Source organism: Erpetoichthys calabaricus, chromosome 11, assembly GCF_900747795.2.
Source record: "Erpetoichthys calabaricus chromosome 11, fErpCal1.3, whole genome shotgun sequence".
Classification (NCBI taxonomy): Eukaryota; Metazoa; Chordata; class Cladistia; order Polypteriformes; family Polypteridae; genus Erpetoichthys; species Erpetoichthys calabaricus.
The window spans coordinates 4242118-4262231 of NC_041404.2; the positions used below are offsets into that span (position 1 = coordinate 4242118).

Genomic DNA, 20114 nt, shown 5'->3' on the forward strand with positions numbered 1-20114 from the left:
TTCCCACATAAAATATCAGTTAAGTAAGCTAGCATTGGGCATGTTCTGGGTACAATCAACTGTCTCCAGTCAGCAAATGACTTGCCTTTTGTTTGGCAGAACCTATCTGATGACTAATTTGAACATGAAGCATTTTATGTGTTAGACTAAGATTACATAGTTTCTTTAGTTGTTGTTAACGTAAATAAGTACAATTAAAAATTAATAAAACTTAATAGAGAGAACCTTTTGGTAAAAAGTAGGCCATGTAATAAAATAACTTATAAAAGTATATTTTTCTTTATTTCTTTACAGATTTGTTTATTAATGCACATTTGTAAACTGTGCAGAAAAAGAAGAAGAAGAAGAAGCCATGTCTCCACTGAAAACAAATACACCAGTAGTGGATATTTAAGTGGCATATATTAGGAATTTAATCATTTTTTAGAACTTTTAGGTCTGGTGTGTGTCCTGAAAGACTTACTGCAATAGGATATGCTTTGGAAACTTTTCTTTCCTATGTTGCAAAGCATGCTTATTTTGCGTAGTCAGTTCTTGATGGCATAATTACATACATACGTACATACATACAATGCAAACTTTGTGACATCAGATGTTCGTTTAATTTATACTTTTGGACACTGCAATATTGACTACTCTCAGACTGTTTTTCTGAAACACCTAATAGCACTTAACTTTATTTTTATATAATTAACATTTTTGAATAGTTAATCTTGCTTGACTGGATTATGGACCTTTCCAAATATAATATTTTATAAATCAATTTTATTATATAAAGCCAGTTTATTATAGCATATTTGGCTATTGTCTGTACAAATTACACAATGACTTCAATGTCCAGCCTTTTTTCATTCACAAGTCCAGCTGTTAAACGACTTTTGGGGTGGAAACAAGGGGATGAGGAAGAGATGTGGGCTGAGAGGGCCGTGGAGGCCCTAGTGAAGAAACTGAAAAAGAAGCAAGGTGCAATGGAAGATTTGGAGAGAGCACTGAGTAGTCCTGGACAGCCTTCAAAATGTGTTACAATACCTCGCTCTTTAGATGGACGTCTTCAGGTCTCTCACCGTAAGGGTCTCCCACATGTTATCTATTGCCGTGTTTGGAGATGGCCTGACCTCCAAAGCCAACATGAGCTAAAACCATTGGAGATATGCAAATATCCTTTTGGTTCCAGGCAAACAGAAGTGTGCATCAATCCTTACCACTACAAAAGAGTGGAGAGTCCAGGTATTGTATATTTTTGTGGTATGAGTATAGTAATTCACTTTTTTTTTGTATAAACAAAACATTGTGAAAACATGTCTAGTGTTGTTAAGAAAGTAATGGAACAATTGCTAGTGATTATATTGATATATAATTAGTATGAAGTTTGTTGAGTAGGGCTATGTAAACAAAATTAATCCCTGCTGTTTCAGCCAAATTTGCAACATACAAAAATGTCCTTACTGCAAAGATTTTACATGTACATAATATACATTTCTGCCCATTTGCTTCTTTCTTTTCTAACCCACTTATCCAGTAAAGGGACATGGGGAACCACAGCATGTTCTAGCAGCATATAGATGAAAACAGGAAACAGCTGTGGACAGGGCACTTGTCTTATCACAAGCATGTTTAAATTTGCATTTTAGAAACTGAATAATTTAATACACTTTGTCATTTGCAAAGATTTTTGGCTACTCTTGTTAGTTAAGAAAATTTCATAATGTATAAATCTTTTCTTGAGTTACAAACAGCAATATATATACAAATGCTTTTATTTTCTATTTCATTTTAATCAACTTTTATGTGATTGATAGATTTTGTTTTTAATGATTTTATATTATGCATCAGTGAAAATTGTATTGATCAAAGAGTGGAGTTTTAAAATTGCTTTAAATTAACCATAGGTCTCTGTATTTGGAACAGATTAAGAATAATTCTTAAGACAGTTATTTGTTTACTCATAAGTGCAGATGATATTCTTAGGAAACAAACATTAGGACACTAAAGGTGCTCATGAAGTGGTCATTGATGTCACTAGAAGATAAATTTCCCAATTGCATGTGGTGAAAATATGACCCCAAAGTAATATGCATAGCATGCCCTGGTTAATAAAGATGTGCTCAGTTCCCAATATGAGATACCAAGCACTCATAGTACCCTAAGTTCTTGTCTATAAGCCGGACTCATGTATTAGCCGGAGACCAAAAATCATACGAATTTTTAAAATAAAATCGTATCATAGATAAGCCGGACTCATGGATAAGCCGAACGTACTATAACCTATAACTAATAGAAGGGAGGGAGGTCAGTGGTCTCACTCGCGCCCATTTAATTTCTTTAAGGGGGGAGAGAGTGTGAGATATTGCCGTCTCTCTCACTCCCCGCATGGCGCGGTTGGAGCGGCCGGAGCGCGTTCTTTCTGCTCTGGGCGTCGCCGAGTCAACACAAGCGCGTAGCGGTCATTTAAATTGTGATTTTATATGTAAGCATATTTAAATATATATCGCGGATTTCTGCGGACAATGGGTCTTTTAATTTCTGGTACATGCTTCCTCAGTTGGTTTGCCCAGTTGATTTCATACAAGGGACGCTATTGGCAGATGGCTGAGAAGCTATCCAGCTTACTTTCTCTCTCTCTCTCTCTCTCTCTCTCTTGCGCTGACGTAGGGGGGTGTGAGCAGGGGGGCTGTGTGCAGCTGCTTCCTGAAAGAAATGCTGCACGGAGCTTCGCATACTTAAAAGCTCAAAGGGCACGTATTGATTTTTTTTATCTGTCTCTCTCTCTCTCTCTCTCTCTCTCTCTCTCTCTCTCTCTCTCTCTCTCTCCCTGCTCCTGACAGAGGGGGTGTGAGCTGCCGCCTTCAACAGCTTTGTACCGGCGGTGCTTCGCATACTTAAAAGCCAAAAAACCCTATTGATTTTTTTTTTGACTGCTTGCTTTGCACTCCTTTGAAAAGGAAGATATGTTTGCATTCTTTTAATTGTGAGACAGAACTGTCATCTCTGTCTTGTCATGGAGCACAGTTTAAACTTTTGAAAAAGAGACAAATGTTTGTTTGCAGTGTTTGAATAACGTTCCTGTCTCTCTACAACCTCCTGTGTTTCTGCGCAAATCTGTGACCCAAGCATGACAATATAAAAATAACCATATAAACATATGGTTTCTACTTCGCGGATATTCTTATTTCGCGGGTGGCTCTGGAACGCAACCCCCGCGATGGATGTATAAGCCGGACTTATGTATAAGCCGATATTCTATTTTTTCATTTTCACAACTTTTTTCCTTAGATAAGCCGCGGCTTATTGACAAGAACTTAGGGTACACAAGACAAGATTGAAATGAATTGAAAGTGTTATGTGTGTATTTCTATAATATGAGCTGTATTCTCATCACAGGCCCTTCTCTAATAAGAAATGTGTTTATTAATAATTTACTGTTGGTTTTAAAACACTGAATATGAACAAATTTAAGACTGGTGTCCAAGATTTTAAAAAAATATAAAGGGAGCATACAGAATAGCTTTTTTTTATTCACTATGTAATATTCTCAGATTCTGTTAATCCAGTTCAATGACAGTGGGGGCCAGAAGCTGTCAAAGTAGTAACAGGTGCAAGGCATGGAACCAGCCAGGCTTAATTTTTGGCCTTCAGTTAAAGCAACAAACATGTCTTTAGGATGTGGAAGAGAAACCACAGTACCTAGAGAAAATCATGCATATAGGTGAAAAACTTGTAAACTCGACGCTGGTAGCTATTGGGATTGGGTTTTGAACCTGGTTTGCTAGGTCAGTAAGTGCAAACCATCCAATTTTTTGTCTTTAATAAAGCTTGCTTATTTGTATACAGTCATAACTGGTTTGGCAATAGTAAAGAAAATATCATGTTTGACAAATACACAGTTTAAGAATTTTCTGTGGATATTGGTCCTTGCCTGGGCAGAACAAACAGTAGTTATGTCATCATCAAATACACAGAGAAGGTAGTAGTTTGGCTGTATTAATTCTTACAGTTTCATAGTTCCAAAAAAGTGTTTCATAGACATTTTTTCAAAGGAGAAGAAAACTAATAACAAAGTTAAAGCAGCTGCAATAAATATGAATGATTGGTAGGTCAGTATATCTATAGGTTTTTCAAGTGTGTAACAGTGTTCACATTCATTTTTTGAATTCAATTAAGTCATCAACTGCAAAATGTTTGTGGTCAGTTAAAAATATATTTGCATTTTGTTATGCATTTTTATAACAACTGTCTTTGTCTTCTAGTGTTGCCTCCAGTGTTAGTGCCTAGGCACAGTGAGTTTAATACCCAGCACAGTCTTCTGGTCCGTCTTCGTAACATGAGCCACAATGAACCACTAATGCCTCATAATGCAACATTCCCAGAGTCCTTCCAAATGCAGGGGTCTGGCTCATCATTTCCAACCCCAACCATTTCTCCCTACTCAGCTTCTTTGGTGACTGGTGGCACATATTCCAGCTCTCCTACATCAGGACCATCAAGTCCATTTGAGTTTCCAGGTATAAAAATAATTGTGGCATTCATATAAAGTTTCTAAATGTTTTACCATGTTGGTGTGTTGTTGGTTAGTTTTCAAATTTATGAAGGTACTCAGATGGTTAATAAATTACTTTTTTTATACATTCTGTATATTTTCTTTTGAAAGAGATAGGGGGAACCAAATTTAAGTAGCTGTTACTCTGTATCTTTGTTTTTATTATAAACTGACCACGCACACAGCCCTTTGGCTATAAGACTGTAATCTCTTGATAAAACAATTGTTTGCTGCATAGTAATTTGGCATCTATTCCCAATAGAAACATTGTTTTGTTTAAGATGATTGATGTAAAAATAGCTGATAAAGTAGAAATTTAAAAATTTATCATCTTTTAAAATATAGAAAAAGATTTTATATATGGGGCGGCACGGTGGCGCAGTGGGTAGCGCTGCTGCCTCGCAGTTGGGAGATCTGGGGACCTGGGTTCGATTCCCGGGTCCTCCCTGCGTGGAGTTTGCATGTTCTCCCCGTGTCTGCGTGGGTTTCCTCCGGGCGCTCCGGTTTCCTCCCACAGTCCAAAGACATGCAGGTTAGGTGGATTGGCGATTCTAAATTGGCCCTAGTGTGTGCTTGGTGTGTGGGTGTGTTTGTGTGTGTTCTGCGGTAGGTTGGCACCCTGCCCAGGATTGTTTCCTGCCTTGTGCCCTGTGTTGGCTGGGATTGGCTCCAGCAGACCCCCGTGACCCTGTGTTCGGATTCAGCGGGTTGGAAAATGGATGGATGGATGGATTTTATATATTCTGTGAAACAAATAGAAGTTTTCAGAATGTTACATCTTATTAGTTATATGGCTATACAAGCAGATGCTTCACTAGCCCAGCAATTCAGAAGATAGGTAACTGTATATTTTAGCTATGGTGCTTGTTGCAGTTCAGTTTTGTTTGTTCTGTTTCAGGTATTTTCATTTCATTTCCTCTCAAACCACATAAAATCATCTTTTGTATTTAAATAATGCTAAGTGGTCCAAGATATCAAATTGGTCCCCTTCAATTTTTCTCAGTCATTCCAATTCAAAACTTGGCTTTTATTTTGTTGCTGGTCTTAAGAGTGTATGCAGTAAATTTCTCTTTCCAAGTTTCTTTTCTTGAAGAAGAAAAAACCTGGCAGTTATTCTTTGTTTACTTCAGTGTAGTCAGAAGGTATACAACTTTTTCAATACACATCTTTAATGTAATATAAAGGTTTTTTATGATTATTGTAGAGAACTAAACCTAATTTACTGGTACGTTCATCTCTTACAAGTAACCATAATAAGCTTTAAATTGAGCTGAATGTCATATGAAATGTAGACTTTTTCCTGACTGTAGAGTACACTGAATTCTTGCTAGATTTGATGTTTTTATGCTATCACCATGCATCTGTGCTTAATTTACATTTCTGCTTGGGTATATTATCTATTTACAAATATGGACGTTTTGATTTTAAAATTTGATAATGTTATTCCCTGAAGCTGACACTCCACCACCTGTCCGTAATCCACTTGATGATCAGACAGGGCAGGATAACTCCCAGCCGATGGATACTGGAAACGGGTCAGTTCCCCGCAACATTTCCTGGGGAGGTAAGTAATACATTCATAAAAACCCAAAGTTAAAAAGCTTGACAAATATGTCTTTAAATAGTCAATAAATATTTCAGGTATACATTGATGAAAGTAATTCATATTTAAAAAAAAAAAAAAAAAGTACAAATGCATTTTCTTGTCTTAACGACTTTTCTTTTTTTTTTAAATTCTGTAACATCCATCTAGTTTGGGTTATCACATACACATCACATAGACAAAAAAGTATGTCATAGTACAGTATCTAGCAGGGCATTGACCAGGGAAAAACAATGACCTGTTTGTAATCAAGCAGACATGTTTTAAAAAAAGAAAAAAGTATATTTTAATATTGTAGGAAGTGGAAAATTTCTTTTAAGTCTTACCAAAATTAACCACCTCATACATATGAAATAGCTAAGCCATGGATTTAGCGTCTTTGTCATTGCATAAGAAGAACATTGGACTAACTAACCAGTAATGTAATTCCCTTTTTGGATCAACTATGAATATTAAGAGAATATCTTTACAAAATTTATCTGCTAATATTATCTTTAATCCTTATGAAAATATTACAATGAGAAGTCTTTAATACATAACCTTTTTAGCACTGGCTGGTACATATTTTAACTCTGCAGGTCTTCAAAGCCCACACCCTTTGAGCATGTTATTATAATATAATTAAACAAAGTGGTGGCAATTTAGAAAGCTATTAAGTAAGAATTACTGTAAAGACTCTAGTCTGTGAGCCTGAGACAATAAAATAACAATAAAAAAGTGTCTCTTCCTGTACTTTCAATGTGCACTTACACACTTTGTGAGAAGCTTGTTTGTTTTGTACTTAAATGTCTGCTTGATTTTCCATGGTCTTCTATAGCAAGCTTAATTCATTGTGATATGTTTACCCACTAAGGGTCATGAAAGACATTGGAAAAATCAAAGAGAGAGTTAATTAACACAAGAATTACCAGAGCCTACGAAAAAACTTGTAGATCCGGCCCACCTTAAATCGCTTCTTAAATCCGTTCACACCTCTCCGCCAGCGTCTTTTGTCCTCTAAATGTGCTGATAAAGACAAGCTTCCAGCAGCCGGCTATTCCATCCCCCCACCGACTTAGAACATGCACGAAGTTCTCCCAGCTCATGCCTTGATTGATTATCTGGGAGTGAAGTGGAGTTTTAGAGTGGAAATAATAGATCGTTATTTGGAACACACACATTTCACATGTGTTCCGTTTCTACAGCAATCTGTGTAAACACATTGTTAAAACAGAAACTTTTTCATATTTTAGTAATAAATGTTACAAAATGTAGGCATAAACTATAGAATGTGTAAAGCCTGAGTTCCAAAGATCAAATAAACACTTTCACAAAAGGTTCAACAATGACATAACAGTTTCTGTGGCGTAGCGCGCTAAGATTTGCTTCTTAGAGCGCAGCAGCTTTGCCATGCCTCACAGACCAGAGTTCGATTCCCCACTGGGCATAAAGTGTTGCTTTTTCTGCACAAGTACAGACGCAAACCAAGTGCATGTGTGTACTGTATAATATTAACAAAAAGAGCAGCTTACTACTGAAAATGGCAAATATAGGAGTGAGTGGGGATCAAACCTGGGACTCTTGATTACACTTGGTTTGCGTCTGTACCTGTACTGTTACTTAGAGAGTCAGATCGGGGGGAGGGGTGATGTTAGAGCCTTATTCAGTGCAGCAGGGTCAACGCACATGTTGATCTTTCTTTTCTTTCAGTACATGTGCCTTCCCTGTTTATTTATGTATCTCTGCCTGTCTGTCTCTCTATTACGCAGTGCTCTGTCTGTCTGTGCATTATGGATCTTAAAAATAACAGTTATAAGGACAGTTGTTCATGTTAATTGCAGTCTCAATTGTTAAAAAGATATTTTAAAAGGAGCATCCCACATATATATATAACGATCTCATTAACTGACAGTGCATACCAATTTAGAAATTTTATGTCCGTTTGAGGTTAAAAAGAAAAAAAAAAAAGTAACACTTTTTCCCCAGTGGGGAATCGAACAGCAAAGCTGCTGTGATCTGAAAAGCAAATCTTAGCACGCTAGGCCATGGAAACTGTTGTATCATCCTTGAAGCTTTTGTGAAAGTGTTTATTTGATCTTTGGAACTCAGGCTTTACACATTCTATTGTTTATGCCTACATTTTGTAACATTTATTACTAAAATATGAAAAAGTTTCTGTTTTAACAATGTGTCTACACAGATTGCTGTAGAAACGGAACACATGTGAAATGCGTGTGTACCAAATAACAATCTATTTTTTCCACTCTAAAACTCCACTTCACTCCCAGATAATCAATCAAGGCATGAGCTGGGAGAAGTTCGTGTACGTTCTAAGTCGGAATGGGGATGGAATAGCCGGCTGCTGGCAGCTTGTCTTTATCAGCACATTTAGAGGAAAAAAGATGCCTGCGGAGAGGAGTGAATGGATTTAAGAAGCGATTTAAGGTGGGCCGGATCTACGAGTTTTTTCGTAGGCTGTGGTAATTCTAGTGTTAACAATAAAGTAGAATGTTTCAGACCCACATAAAAAATCTATTTTTAGCCACTATCCACATTGCAACAAATACAATTATTTTAAAAGTTAAATAGTCAAAATGAGAATATGCAAACATCATGTAAAGGGCTACCAAGCCTGAAAATTGAACAGTTGTCTAGGTGCTGTGATGGACGATCTTTTGGTGCTGGCAAATTTATTGTAAGGTTTCTTATAACTGAGTCCAGTCCAGTGATACGAGAGTGATATCCTGTTAATAACTGGCTATACAGCTGAGTTCTGCATGGGTTTGATTTAACCTAATGTGAATTTTCGTGCAGAAGCATTTTTCCACTTTTAGCCATATTTTTTGGTGGGAAAAAGTATGAACTTGAAAAAGTATATGTAAAATACATATAATCAACTTCTTAAATATATTACATCTTTGTGTTGTAAGCAGTGCTCGATACATTGAGGTACCTCATTCTCTGTAGATGAAACCAAGATGCATGGTATGCAGTCAATGAGTAGAGAAGAGTGGACCAGTGCAATTAATGGTCAAGTAACAATCAACATGGCGATTAACAGACAGGCTGGCTGTGCACAGCCTAACTCGTGCCATTGTATTGATTCTTGAGATTTTCCACCAACTCAGTACTAGACCAGTGGCCTCACCAGTTTTTTATTTTCTGTCAGTTTATGTGAAAACGGTTGTATCGTTTCACAATGCAATTTTTTTTCAAAGTGCCAAATGAAAGAGTACTTTTCACTATTAAAGATAGAATAACAAAACTGATCCTTTTTAGGCATAAACATCTATTACTAGATAAATATTTTACAAATTAATCTAAATACACAGCAGCTTTACATAAATGACTACACCTGTATAACAAAACTAGCAGTGATGAATACTTCAAAAGGAAATTATTGTTTGTTTATATATACACATCAGAATTAGTTCTCTTTATTGAAAGATACTTGATGCAAAATTATTTTTATGTACTGTCCCTTAGAATCTAAACATCTAGCCATACTATGTATATTTATGGCTAAGTTGAGAAGTAATATTTGTCAGTGTTTTAAGCTGTAAAGCTATACTTTTTAAGTACTTCATAATACTGGCTGTTCTTGCGGGTAAACATATTTGGATTTGTGAAATAGCTTGCTGTTAGGATTGTGCTGATATCAGCAGTACCAAAGTTGCTTAGACACTGCAAAGAGTAGGCAAACATAAAGGATGTTCAAGAAAAAATATATATAATTTTTTTTACTGCTGTTAGAAGAGAGACATTTCTTTTTTTGCATATGAATATGCTGACATTTCTGTACTGTACATAGCTCATATATTTACAGTAATATTGGATGATTGATCAGTGCCTCTGTAGCCTTCCATCCGTCCATCCATCATCCAACCTGCTGAATCCAAACACAGGGTCACGGGGGTCTGCTGGAGCCAATCCCAGCCAACACAGGGCATAAGGCAGGAACCAATCCTGGGCAGGGTGCCAACCCACCGCAGTCTGTAGCCTTGACTTATTTTGAATCTATAATGTAACTAGGCGGCCCATACAGCATGAAATATTAGAAAAGAGTTCCACCAGCTCCCTTAGTAGCTCTGCAGAGTGTTATCAGGATTAAAGTTTTATAGTATGCTTTCTGCAGTTCTGCAACATATAAACATCTCCTCTTTAGCATTGATGTTGTGCTGCCCTTTTGCTACAATTTTAGTTGTGGTATAATTTTTTTTGTTTCATGATGACCAAAATTGGACATGGCAGTCAAGATATGTTGCTGCCAAAATATAAAGCTGGGGCATAACATTGCTTGATTTCTATTTATCAGGGTTTCCTGTAATTAGTTAAAATTGCATTACCCTCCATTGGTTTCGAGGGTTGTGAACTGTTGCTTTGTTATTCAGGGTGGTGACTGGAAGTGAAGTAGACCTCTGCCTTATATTGATTTTAATTTCACACCTGCCAGTCCACTATCCACAAAGGCAGCTTCCCACTAGATACACTTTGTGCAGTTCTCATCTGAGTGATGCTTCCATTAAGGTGTATTGTCATCAGAAGTAGAATAAGAAGTGATATAATCCAGCATGTTGTGCTCTACAGATATTTATTTTTTGTACTTTGTTTAGCCTGACCTGAAAATAATAAATATAGGGTAACTGTAATCCCAGGCATCGCATTTCAACAATAAAGGTGAAATTTGAAACTGACAAAGTGCACCTTTATTTTATTTTTTTTAAGCATTGCAATAGATCAAAAATATTTAACTAGGCAAAATATGAATTTATTGCTTATACTTTTGTTCTTTTCCTTCTATGGTATAAATTAAAGGAAAATGTATTAGTGAAAAATTAAATATTCCTTCAAATTCTGCCTCACACTCTCCCAACTTTGCATTTTTTTTGACTTGCACAGCGTTTTTATCACTCTTTAATTAATATTGTCTATCTATCTATCTATCTATCTATCTATCTATCTATCTATCTATCTATCTATCTATCTATCTATATTCAGTATTCCTTTTCTTTTTATATAAACTGCCCCCATAAACTGTTTTTGAAGTGACCAGTCTGAGATGAACAGTGCTGTCTGATTTCAGAGGCTAACCAGAAATTAATGAGACAGTGAAGTAAATTGTAACAATTTGACAATTACTTAAAGTTTTTTTTCTGTTCAAAGTTAAATTAATTTTTCTTTCAGATATGCAGCCCGTGGAATATGAAGAGCCAAAAAACTGGTGTTCCATTGTCTATTATGAATTGAATAACAGAGTAGGGGAGGCTTTCTATGCTTCTTCTATGAGTGTGCTGGTTGATGGCTTCACTGATCCTTCTAATGATAAGAATCGTTTCTGCCTTGGCCTCTTCTCCAATGTGAATCGTAACTCCACCATAGAAAATACACGTCGCCATATTGGTAAAGGTATAAAACCTTTTTGCACTGTTAGGATGATTTTAAATGCTGAAGAAGTTTTGTCATTGATTGTAGTGTTGATTTCACTGCCTTGTGGAATATTTAAAGTTCACTTTAAAGAAGCTGACTGATTAGAGAAACTGAGTGCATAACACATGCTTTGTACTTTGGGAATACTTTTTAGTAGATGGTTTATTGTGCTCTGCAGTGTGTTTTGCAAGATTAACTTTAAAGTGTAATAAAAGGGACATGGTTTCCAGGGTTTAATATTTCTTTACGTTATAATTGGCAAACACTATAAAAAAAGTTTTTTGTCAGTTGCCATTATGAGTATCCATCTAAAATGTTCAGTTGTAGTTTTGATTGTATGTTGTTGATTGATGATGTACACAGAATATTTTTTAATTGAAGTAGGCATCTAAAATTAATAGCAACTGATTTTTTTTTTTTTTTTTTGCAAGGAGTGCATCTTTATTATGTGGGGGGCGAAGTCTATGCAGAATGCCTAAGCGATGCCAGCATTTTTGTCCAAAGCAGAAACTGTAACTACCACCATGGATTTCACCCAACTACAGTATGCAAGATTCCAAGTGGCTGCAGCCTTAGAATCTTTAACAATCAGGAGTTTGCTCAGCTGTTAGCTCAGTCTGTCAACCATGGATTTGAAGCAGTCTATGAGCTCACCAAGATGTGCACCATTCGAATGAGTTTTGTTAAGGTAAATATGCTGTACTTTATGTAAATTTTAAGGGGATCATACTCTGTTAAAAATAAGCCACGCTTTTTGGTCTAAAAAATTAATACAAAATAAATGTATAGTTTAGCGTCAAATGTATTGTAACAGAATTCCTGCAAACTTTCCCTGACCTGAGTCTTGACTTCTTCCTTTCTGCTCTTTGTCTGATCATAGTAATCTAACTTTCTGAAGTAAAGAAAAACTTTACTTGACTTGACCCAACTGGCTAGAATTTTTGTTGTTTGCATAGACAATGTTATCGGTGCAATTTAATGGGTTTGCATACTAAATAGCTGTAGACTTGTAGACCTAGTTACATTTACCAAAGTTTGCATTATCCATAGAGTCTACAAAAATGATGTAAATTCAGTAGACTTTGCACACTTAACGATTATACTTAAATTGTAATTGGTGTTTCACAATTCAGCATTGCCATGCAACTATAAAACACTACGTAAATTAAAAACATTCCTAATATCCCTGAAAGCACTGGAAGGGCCAGATCTCTACAACAACATTCATTCTGTTAAATATCTAAAAGTTGCAACATGATACAACTGCTCTATGGTTAATTCAGCTGTGAATAGCCTCTAGGAAAGTCTTTTGAAATACAGTTTCCATTTGAAACGCTAAAGCTACAGTATAGAGTGTTCTTTTTGGAGCCACCTGTTTTATTATAATTCTCTACACTGTATGCCTCAATGAGGTACATTTATTCAGCCCAAATGTATCTTGTCTTAATAAAAACTTCTAACATTAAATTAAAAGTGCACATAAAATGAGGAAATTGATCTCTTAATGGCAAAAATGAAATGAAAATACTTGACTGAAACTACATGCCAAGTACCTTTTTTCATTATTTTATGTCAATTTATTTTTGTGGATTTGCTTAATAAGTAAATTGATTTGACTTCTGGTTTATGCTTTTTTAATTAAATCATGAAAATTGAAAAAGTTCCTTTTATTATTGAAGTCAATTTTTCCAAAGGACATATTTTTGAAAAAGGTGAAGTGAAAATTGATAAGTGAATAAATTAATAAATAAAAACCGTATCAAAATAGAGTTTGTAAGTTAAAAGCAAAATAAACTTTACAATACATAAGTCCATCAACAAATATAATTTTACAGTACTAATCAGGCCTCCAAAAATCATAATGTACTCAACAAAGAAAGTTGTATAGGCCTACAACATACAAAGCAACAGTAAAAGGATCTTATGCTGGGTCCAGGAGTATGTATGTACAAAGACAATTCACTGGAATTTAGCAAGTCTCAGGCTTATTCAATACAGTTTTAACATTCAATAAAGAACCTCAGTTTGGAATAGATTTGTGTTTTCTAATACATCATTTCATTATTATTTTGTGTGAGAAATGTAAACACTAACAATGAACTCAAAGTATATCTCTTCATACACTCTTCACACTCCCAGCCAACATTTCTATTAAATTAATTTCAGCTAGGATTGTTCTGCGTGAATGCTGCTTTTCCTCCAGATCAAAGTACTGATCTTTATACCTTGGATCAAGTACAATTACAATGCAGTACAGAGGTTCAGAGTCAGTCTGACTAAAAATTGTTTTGACATCATATATTAAAGTTCTTTCACCTATTTTTATACCAGTGTGTCACTGCTACTGTCATTTCTTGTTGTAAACAAGCCAATACAATCTGTAGTACAGTGTGACATATTGCTTATTCCCTATAGAATGGAGGCAGTGTTTGAGAGTGTCTTCCATAACCAGTGCAGAAAAACGGCATCACCTATTCAGCCTAAAATGTTGACATGATTGCGGATGTGGTAGAATATCAAATGTACCATTTTTGGCTGAATATTTGTGCTGGCTGAGCATTTGGTGCATCCTTTGTATTTCACATTAAGAAAGAAAAGAAAGTCCAGGTGTTAACCATAAAGCCAATTTTCTCGATCTTTGGATGCCAGAGACTTAAATTGGGAATTACTGTACAACATAATAGGAATGTAAGAATATAACTTTACCGTGCATTATTAATTTAAAAAAAAACAATGTATGAAAAATGTATGGTTTCCATTTTCATTCTACTTTACATTTCACATGATACAAGGTAGAAGAACTTTTCTGCTTGATGTAGTCATAAGTTACTGCAAATGTGACACTTTAAGCCATCTGCTATTTTGTCACTATTCTCTTGTCCCTGGAATGAAGGCAAACGAGACAAGATGGATAATTATATTTATACGTCAGTTTCTTCCTGTAGACTGCCCCAGGATTGTTGAGTTAAGAATTACTGTACTATAGCATACAGGTTGTTAAAGAGCAGATTACTTTAAATAATGTAGTTTTATATCTAAAGGGCAATTTTAAAATTGGGGTTCTCATAACACATTGGTGCATTACTCAGACTTTTGCCCTTTGGATCTAACCATAGTGTGTCTTAACCAGTTTAGACTACATGTGAAAACTGTATGATCTTTATATGTGTGAATACTCATTTTACTGTATTATTTGTCATTTTTGAGGGATGGGGAGCAGAATATCATCGACAAGATGTGACAAGTACTCCATGCTGGATTGAAGTTCACCTTCATGGTCCTCTGCAGTGGCTGGATAAAGTATTAAAACAAATGGACTCCCCATGTAATCCTATTTCTTCTGTATCATAGTAAGAGGAATGTTATATAGCATTCACTGTAACATTTTTCTTTTTGATATAGTAATAATTGTGAGCAAGGCTGAATTTCCTAATATCTTGTATGTCATTAACAACTCAATATAAATTAACTGACTGATAAGCTGTGTCTTGTTAATTTCAGGTCTAGAATATGCATCAGCAGATCTGATTGAATGTATTTTAATATTGAGTTTGTGGTCATTACATCTTTGTTAGTATTTTTCCCCTCAGTTTACATTTTCAGTTTTTCTGCTTAAAAAAAAAAAATAAAATTACTTTTTTATTCTCTTTTAACTTAAACTTCGCAATTTTTGTGTTTTGTTTACCACTAAAACAGGAGTATGTTATACTGTATATTTAAAATAGAAGTATCCATTATACATTAGAATTCTCTTAAGGCTTTTTTTTTTTCTAGAAATGTTGGTGATTTTTAAATATAAACATATTTTGCATTAATCTGATTCTCTTAAAACTGTATATTTTTAAGAAGGACAGTTACGGTGTCAAAAAAAAAAACAAAACAGAGATACTCTAAACACTAAAATAATTTATCTGTGCAATTGTTCAAGTTCTTTTGACTGGGTTATTTTCAATTGTAAACTGAAATTATACGTAAACAATTACAAAGTGGATGAATTTACTTAGTTTATAGTATAATTCAGGTCCAATCTGTATAGCAAGGACAAGCAATTTATAATTTTACATTTTAGTTTAAATGAATAATAAATAATCTTTACTGAATAAATGTCAGTTTTCAGATGTTACTAACATAAGTTACATTTTCTGCTACAAAAACTAAAACCTAAAAAACTAATGAATCCTTAGAGTCAATTTACTAGACAAAAGAATTTTTTGCTTCCTTGGATGTTTATCCAGAAGACTTTCTGCTCTTCAGAAATGCCAAACAAGTGAGAAAGAGATGATAGAGAGAAATTGCTGACCTCTGGTGTTCAAAGTTGTTTCCGCAATCGGGTCACTGTTTACATTGTCTTGATTTAAAAAAAAAAAAAAAAAAAAAGGTGGTCCAGGTCATAACTGTGTTTTTTTTTTTCTTTTTGTTTATTTTGAGGAGAAATTAACTAAAATGTTGGATATACATTAGCCTTACATTCATTTAGTAAATATTTATCATGAAAGTTCATAGATTCATTTTTTAACATTATTGAAATCAAAAATTAGATCACAAATAGCTTTTGAATGGTTATATAAACTTAAATAGAATATGTAATATGTTATAATTCAAACCAAATTAAATAGAATATGTTAATGAAAAGCGAGTTGTTAAAAGAGGCACATTTTTTTAGTTTAATTTCTTCTTACTTAATAGATGTTGCTGTTAGTGTCTGTTGGGTTAGATTTCCTATATTTTAAAAGGGAAATTTATGTTGTATTTGAACGGAACATAAAACACAAAGATGGTCAAAAGAATTACTATTAACTGCACAAATTGTATACATTCCAAAAAAAAATTCTGGAATACTTCTGGACAATGATGATTTTGCTTCCTGAACACTTTAGGTTGTATCGTACGGATTGGATTGTTTGCCTGCTGATCAAAAAAATCACCTTTAAATCTTCCTACCTCATTATAGTTTTTGTGCAATCACCTATTTTTTGTGATTTCATCTCACATTGTAAGTATAAATATACAGTAAAACTGCTAAAACTGGAATATCCAGTAGTGATCCTAGGAATGCAGATACAGTAAGATATACTAAATACTGCTTTTTAGCTCAGCTGTCCCATTTGCAAATTAAGGAATTTCATTACATTAAAAGAACTGGCTGCCGTGTAAGCATTTGTTTCCAGAGAAGAAAGGTGTGGCATGTAAACCACTCTAACAAAGATATTTTTGCCTACTCTTCATATAAAACTTGGACTGATGAAAAACTTCTTGAATGCAATGGACAATGATGGTGAAGGATTTCCATATTTGAGACAGATGTTTCCAGAAGAAACTAATACCAAGATTAAGAAAGGCATTTTTATTTGTCTACAAATCAGACATGGCATTAGTGGCAAGCGGTTCAAAGATCTGCCAGTGAGGCCAGAGGAAAGCACTTGCAAGGCATTCAAGGATGTTGTTGAGGGTTGTCTTGGCTGCTGGTTGACAACATGCTTCAATGGTACAAAGCCATGAAGTGCAATACATAACTAAAGATTCATTTTTGGAATTCACAAATTCACTTCTTCCTTCCTATTCTTGTTCCGTCAATGATGATCATGGTGAAAGGTTTCACTGGAACTCTGCAACAAAGGTAAAGCGGATTTGGGACATGAGGAATTCATCAGTGCTGGTCTACTATTGCTGTACAGTGAAAAGGGCAGTATCAAATGCTAATTACAAGCAGCAAAACTTTTTAGGTCAGCTGAGCTAATGCAGAGTGTCAGTATTAAGTGACTTAACATGCTAAATTTAATAAAAGTCAATTTTGTGTTTCTCCAAATTCCCGTCTGATATACTCAATCATATTCATCAAGTATTTTTCAGGAAGCAAAACTTGGAAAAGGATATCCAGTGAAATTAGGACAGTTGGTGTGTAGCCTGTTCAAAAAGGGCAATTCTTAAGCCCAGTACAATTTGGGTAGTATCACCTAAAACACAAACTTTATCTTTTTAGGACACAATGCCAACATTCATCCTCTGCATTAACCTAATATTCAACTGCTGTGCACCAGTTTAACCCTGAGGGTCTCTTGGGCTCAAAATTCCATTGTAAAAATGATTATGCCTGAGAGTCTTTCATGTTAAGACATTCTGATCCTTTGTGAAATGTTAGGCCAGAATAATGCTCAGGACAGTGGTCTGTTGTAATCTAGTGGATTAAGTAACACCATGCTGCAAAAAAAAAATCATGAATATGTTTATATGTTTTTCCACTCAATGATAACTCATCAGTATTCATGAGTGGGATGGAGCTTTTGACCAAAACACACAATTTCGTGTAAACAAAGCTGTAAAGCCAGTTTTAGAACAAACTGAAAATGAATCAGTATTTGAATCAAGCAATAGTGGCGACAATTCTGCATCAGTACAGCAGTGGACACCACAGATACCTTTCTTATTTCATGTGTGTTCACATTTTGGTATTACTTTTTTCTTTTACATGTAACATTTTTTTCTTGTTGAGAAAATGAATCTTTTTTGGATTGTTTTTCCTTTGTAAATATAACTCGTAAGGACTCGTTTATACTTCACGCTCAGAACGCGTACACACACGCATCATGGCTGCCACGCGTTCCCACTGTTCATTTGATGCGTCCTCTGAGCAGGCCCTCAGGAATTATGCGTGAGTTACAGTACCAGAAAAAAGTGGGGGGCGGCGCAGTGTGATAAAAGTCGGAATGTGACGTCAGAGTCTCTGTTTACTGTCTACATGTGACAGGAAGCTGCTTTGCAGATCTTATAAGATCGATGTGCGTGCTTCGATGTTTGATGAATGGTTCGATGTGGTGAAACAGAATGCCGACATACAGATGCATTCGTGGTGCTTTTATATTCAAGCGTCACATATTCCCGATTGTAATGACACGATACATTTTAAAAGTCTCACATTCCATCTTTTGTGCCGTCTTTTTTTAATAGCAACTTCACAACAGCAACACAATGTACAGAGCTGTATTTGAGCCACAGAGAAAAAAAATAAGGACATGGTTAAAACGTGTATTTTATGATTAAAGTGGAAATTTCGGCTTTAATCTCAAAATGTCCACTTTAACCTCGTAGTTTACTTTATCATTAAAGCAGACCGTTGTAAACGTCATCCCAGTTTTTAATCGTTACAAGCTTCTTGGACCTGATAGCAGCAAGCAGCAATAGATCACCAGACAGAACACATTAAATGTATGATATTCCAACTCTCCGCAAATTTAGAATCTTTAGATTTATACTTGATATCACTTTCATGATGAAATGCATTAAAGTATGTATGTTACATTTTACAGATAAATCGTTAATTTCATTTAAATTTTGAATACAGTTAATAATTACACACATGGGGGTGACACAGTGGCAAAGCGGTAGCACTGCAGTCTCGCAGGGAGTCACGTCGCTGGTATTTCCTGCTGGGTTTCCACATTGTGCTCCGGTTTCCTTCCAAAGATATGCAGATGTGGTGCCGCTAAAATGACACTAGTGTATGTGGGTGCTTGTATTCACCTTGCGATGAGCTGAGGCCCCGTCCAGGGATTGTTTCTGCCTCGTGCCCAATGCTAGCTGGAATGGACACATCCCTGGATTGATGGATTTAATCATTAAACATCCTTTTCAGAGATATTGTAGTAAGGTGTCATTGGAATTTAATGGGTGCTTCAGGCAATTCACAACACAGAGAAGCCGAACCTGTTCTCACCGTGATAATATCTTACACTGCCACCTGCTGGATTCCACCAGATATACGTAAAGTACGTCCGCAAGTATAAACAGTAAAAACCTTGCGTAGCAGGAGTGTCTGCTGCAGCATGCATTGTGTCGCGTGAAGCAGTATTTAGTTGTATGAAATTAAATCAAATGTGAAAAACTGGCTGTGCAAAAATTTGGGTCCCCTTGTAATGTTTGCTGATTTGAATGCATGTAACTGCTCAATACTGATTACAGTGGAACCTCGGTTTACGACCATAATTCATTCCAAAACTCTGGTCGTAAACCAATTTGGTCGTGAACCGAAGCAATTTTCCCCCATAGGATTGTATGTAAATACAATTAATCCGTTCCAGACCATACAAACTGTATGTAAATATATATTTTTGTAAGTTTTTAAGCACAAATATAGTTAATTAAACCATAGAATGCACAGCGTAATAGTAAACTAAATGTAAAAACATTGAATAACATTGAGAAAACCTTGAACAACAGAGAAAACTAACACTGTAATAGTTCGCGCTATAGCGCTACCAACCGCTGGCTAAAAACACTTTTTTTTTTTTTAATGAGTTTTAAGCACAGGGAAAAAAATGAACATTTGAAAAAATCCGTAATTTAATAAACCACCAAGAAAAGTAACATTACAACAATGCACGCTATGAACCGATCGCTGTAAACAGAAGTGAAAACAAAATCAAGCCCAGTGCATTCTTTAACTGCCTTCCTTCCTTATGCGTCCAGCCCCCTCTCTCTCTCGCGTGCTGCCTGTGTGTGTGCGTCTGTCTCTCTCTCGCGCTGCCTGTGTGTGTGTGTGTGTGTGCATGCGCTCTCTCTCTCTCTTTTGCT

The 20114-nt window shown here is 35.4% G+C and overlaps 1 protein-coding gene across 1 annotated transcript; it reads left to right on the top strand.

Moving 5' to 3' along the window:
- Positions 1 to 294: 294 nt before the first annotated feature.
- Positions 295 to 15205, top strand: smad5 (SMAD family member 5). The gene is made up of 6 exons (XM_028812653.2): positions 295 to 1227; positions 4248 to 4502; positions 5991 to 6101; positions 11304 to 11525; positions 11978 to 12234; positions 14754 to 15205. Exons 1-6 carry the CDS (start codon positions 825 to 827, stop codon positions 14895 to 14897), a joined length of 1392 nt encoding a protein of 463 aa, XP_028668486.1. The 5' UTR covers positions 295 to 824; the 3' UTR covers positions 14898 to 15205.
- Positions 15206 to 20114: the final 4909 nt, after the last annotated feature.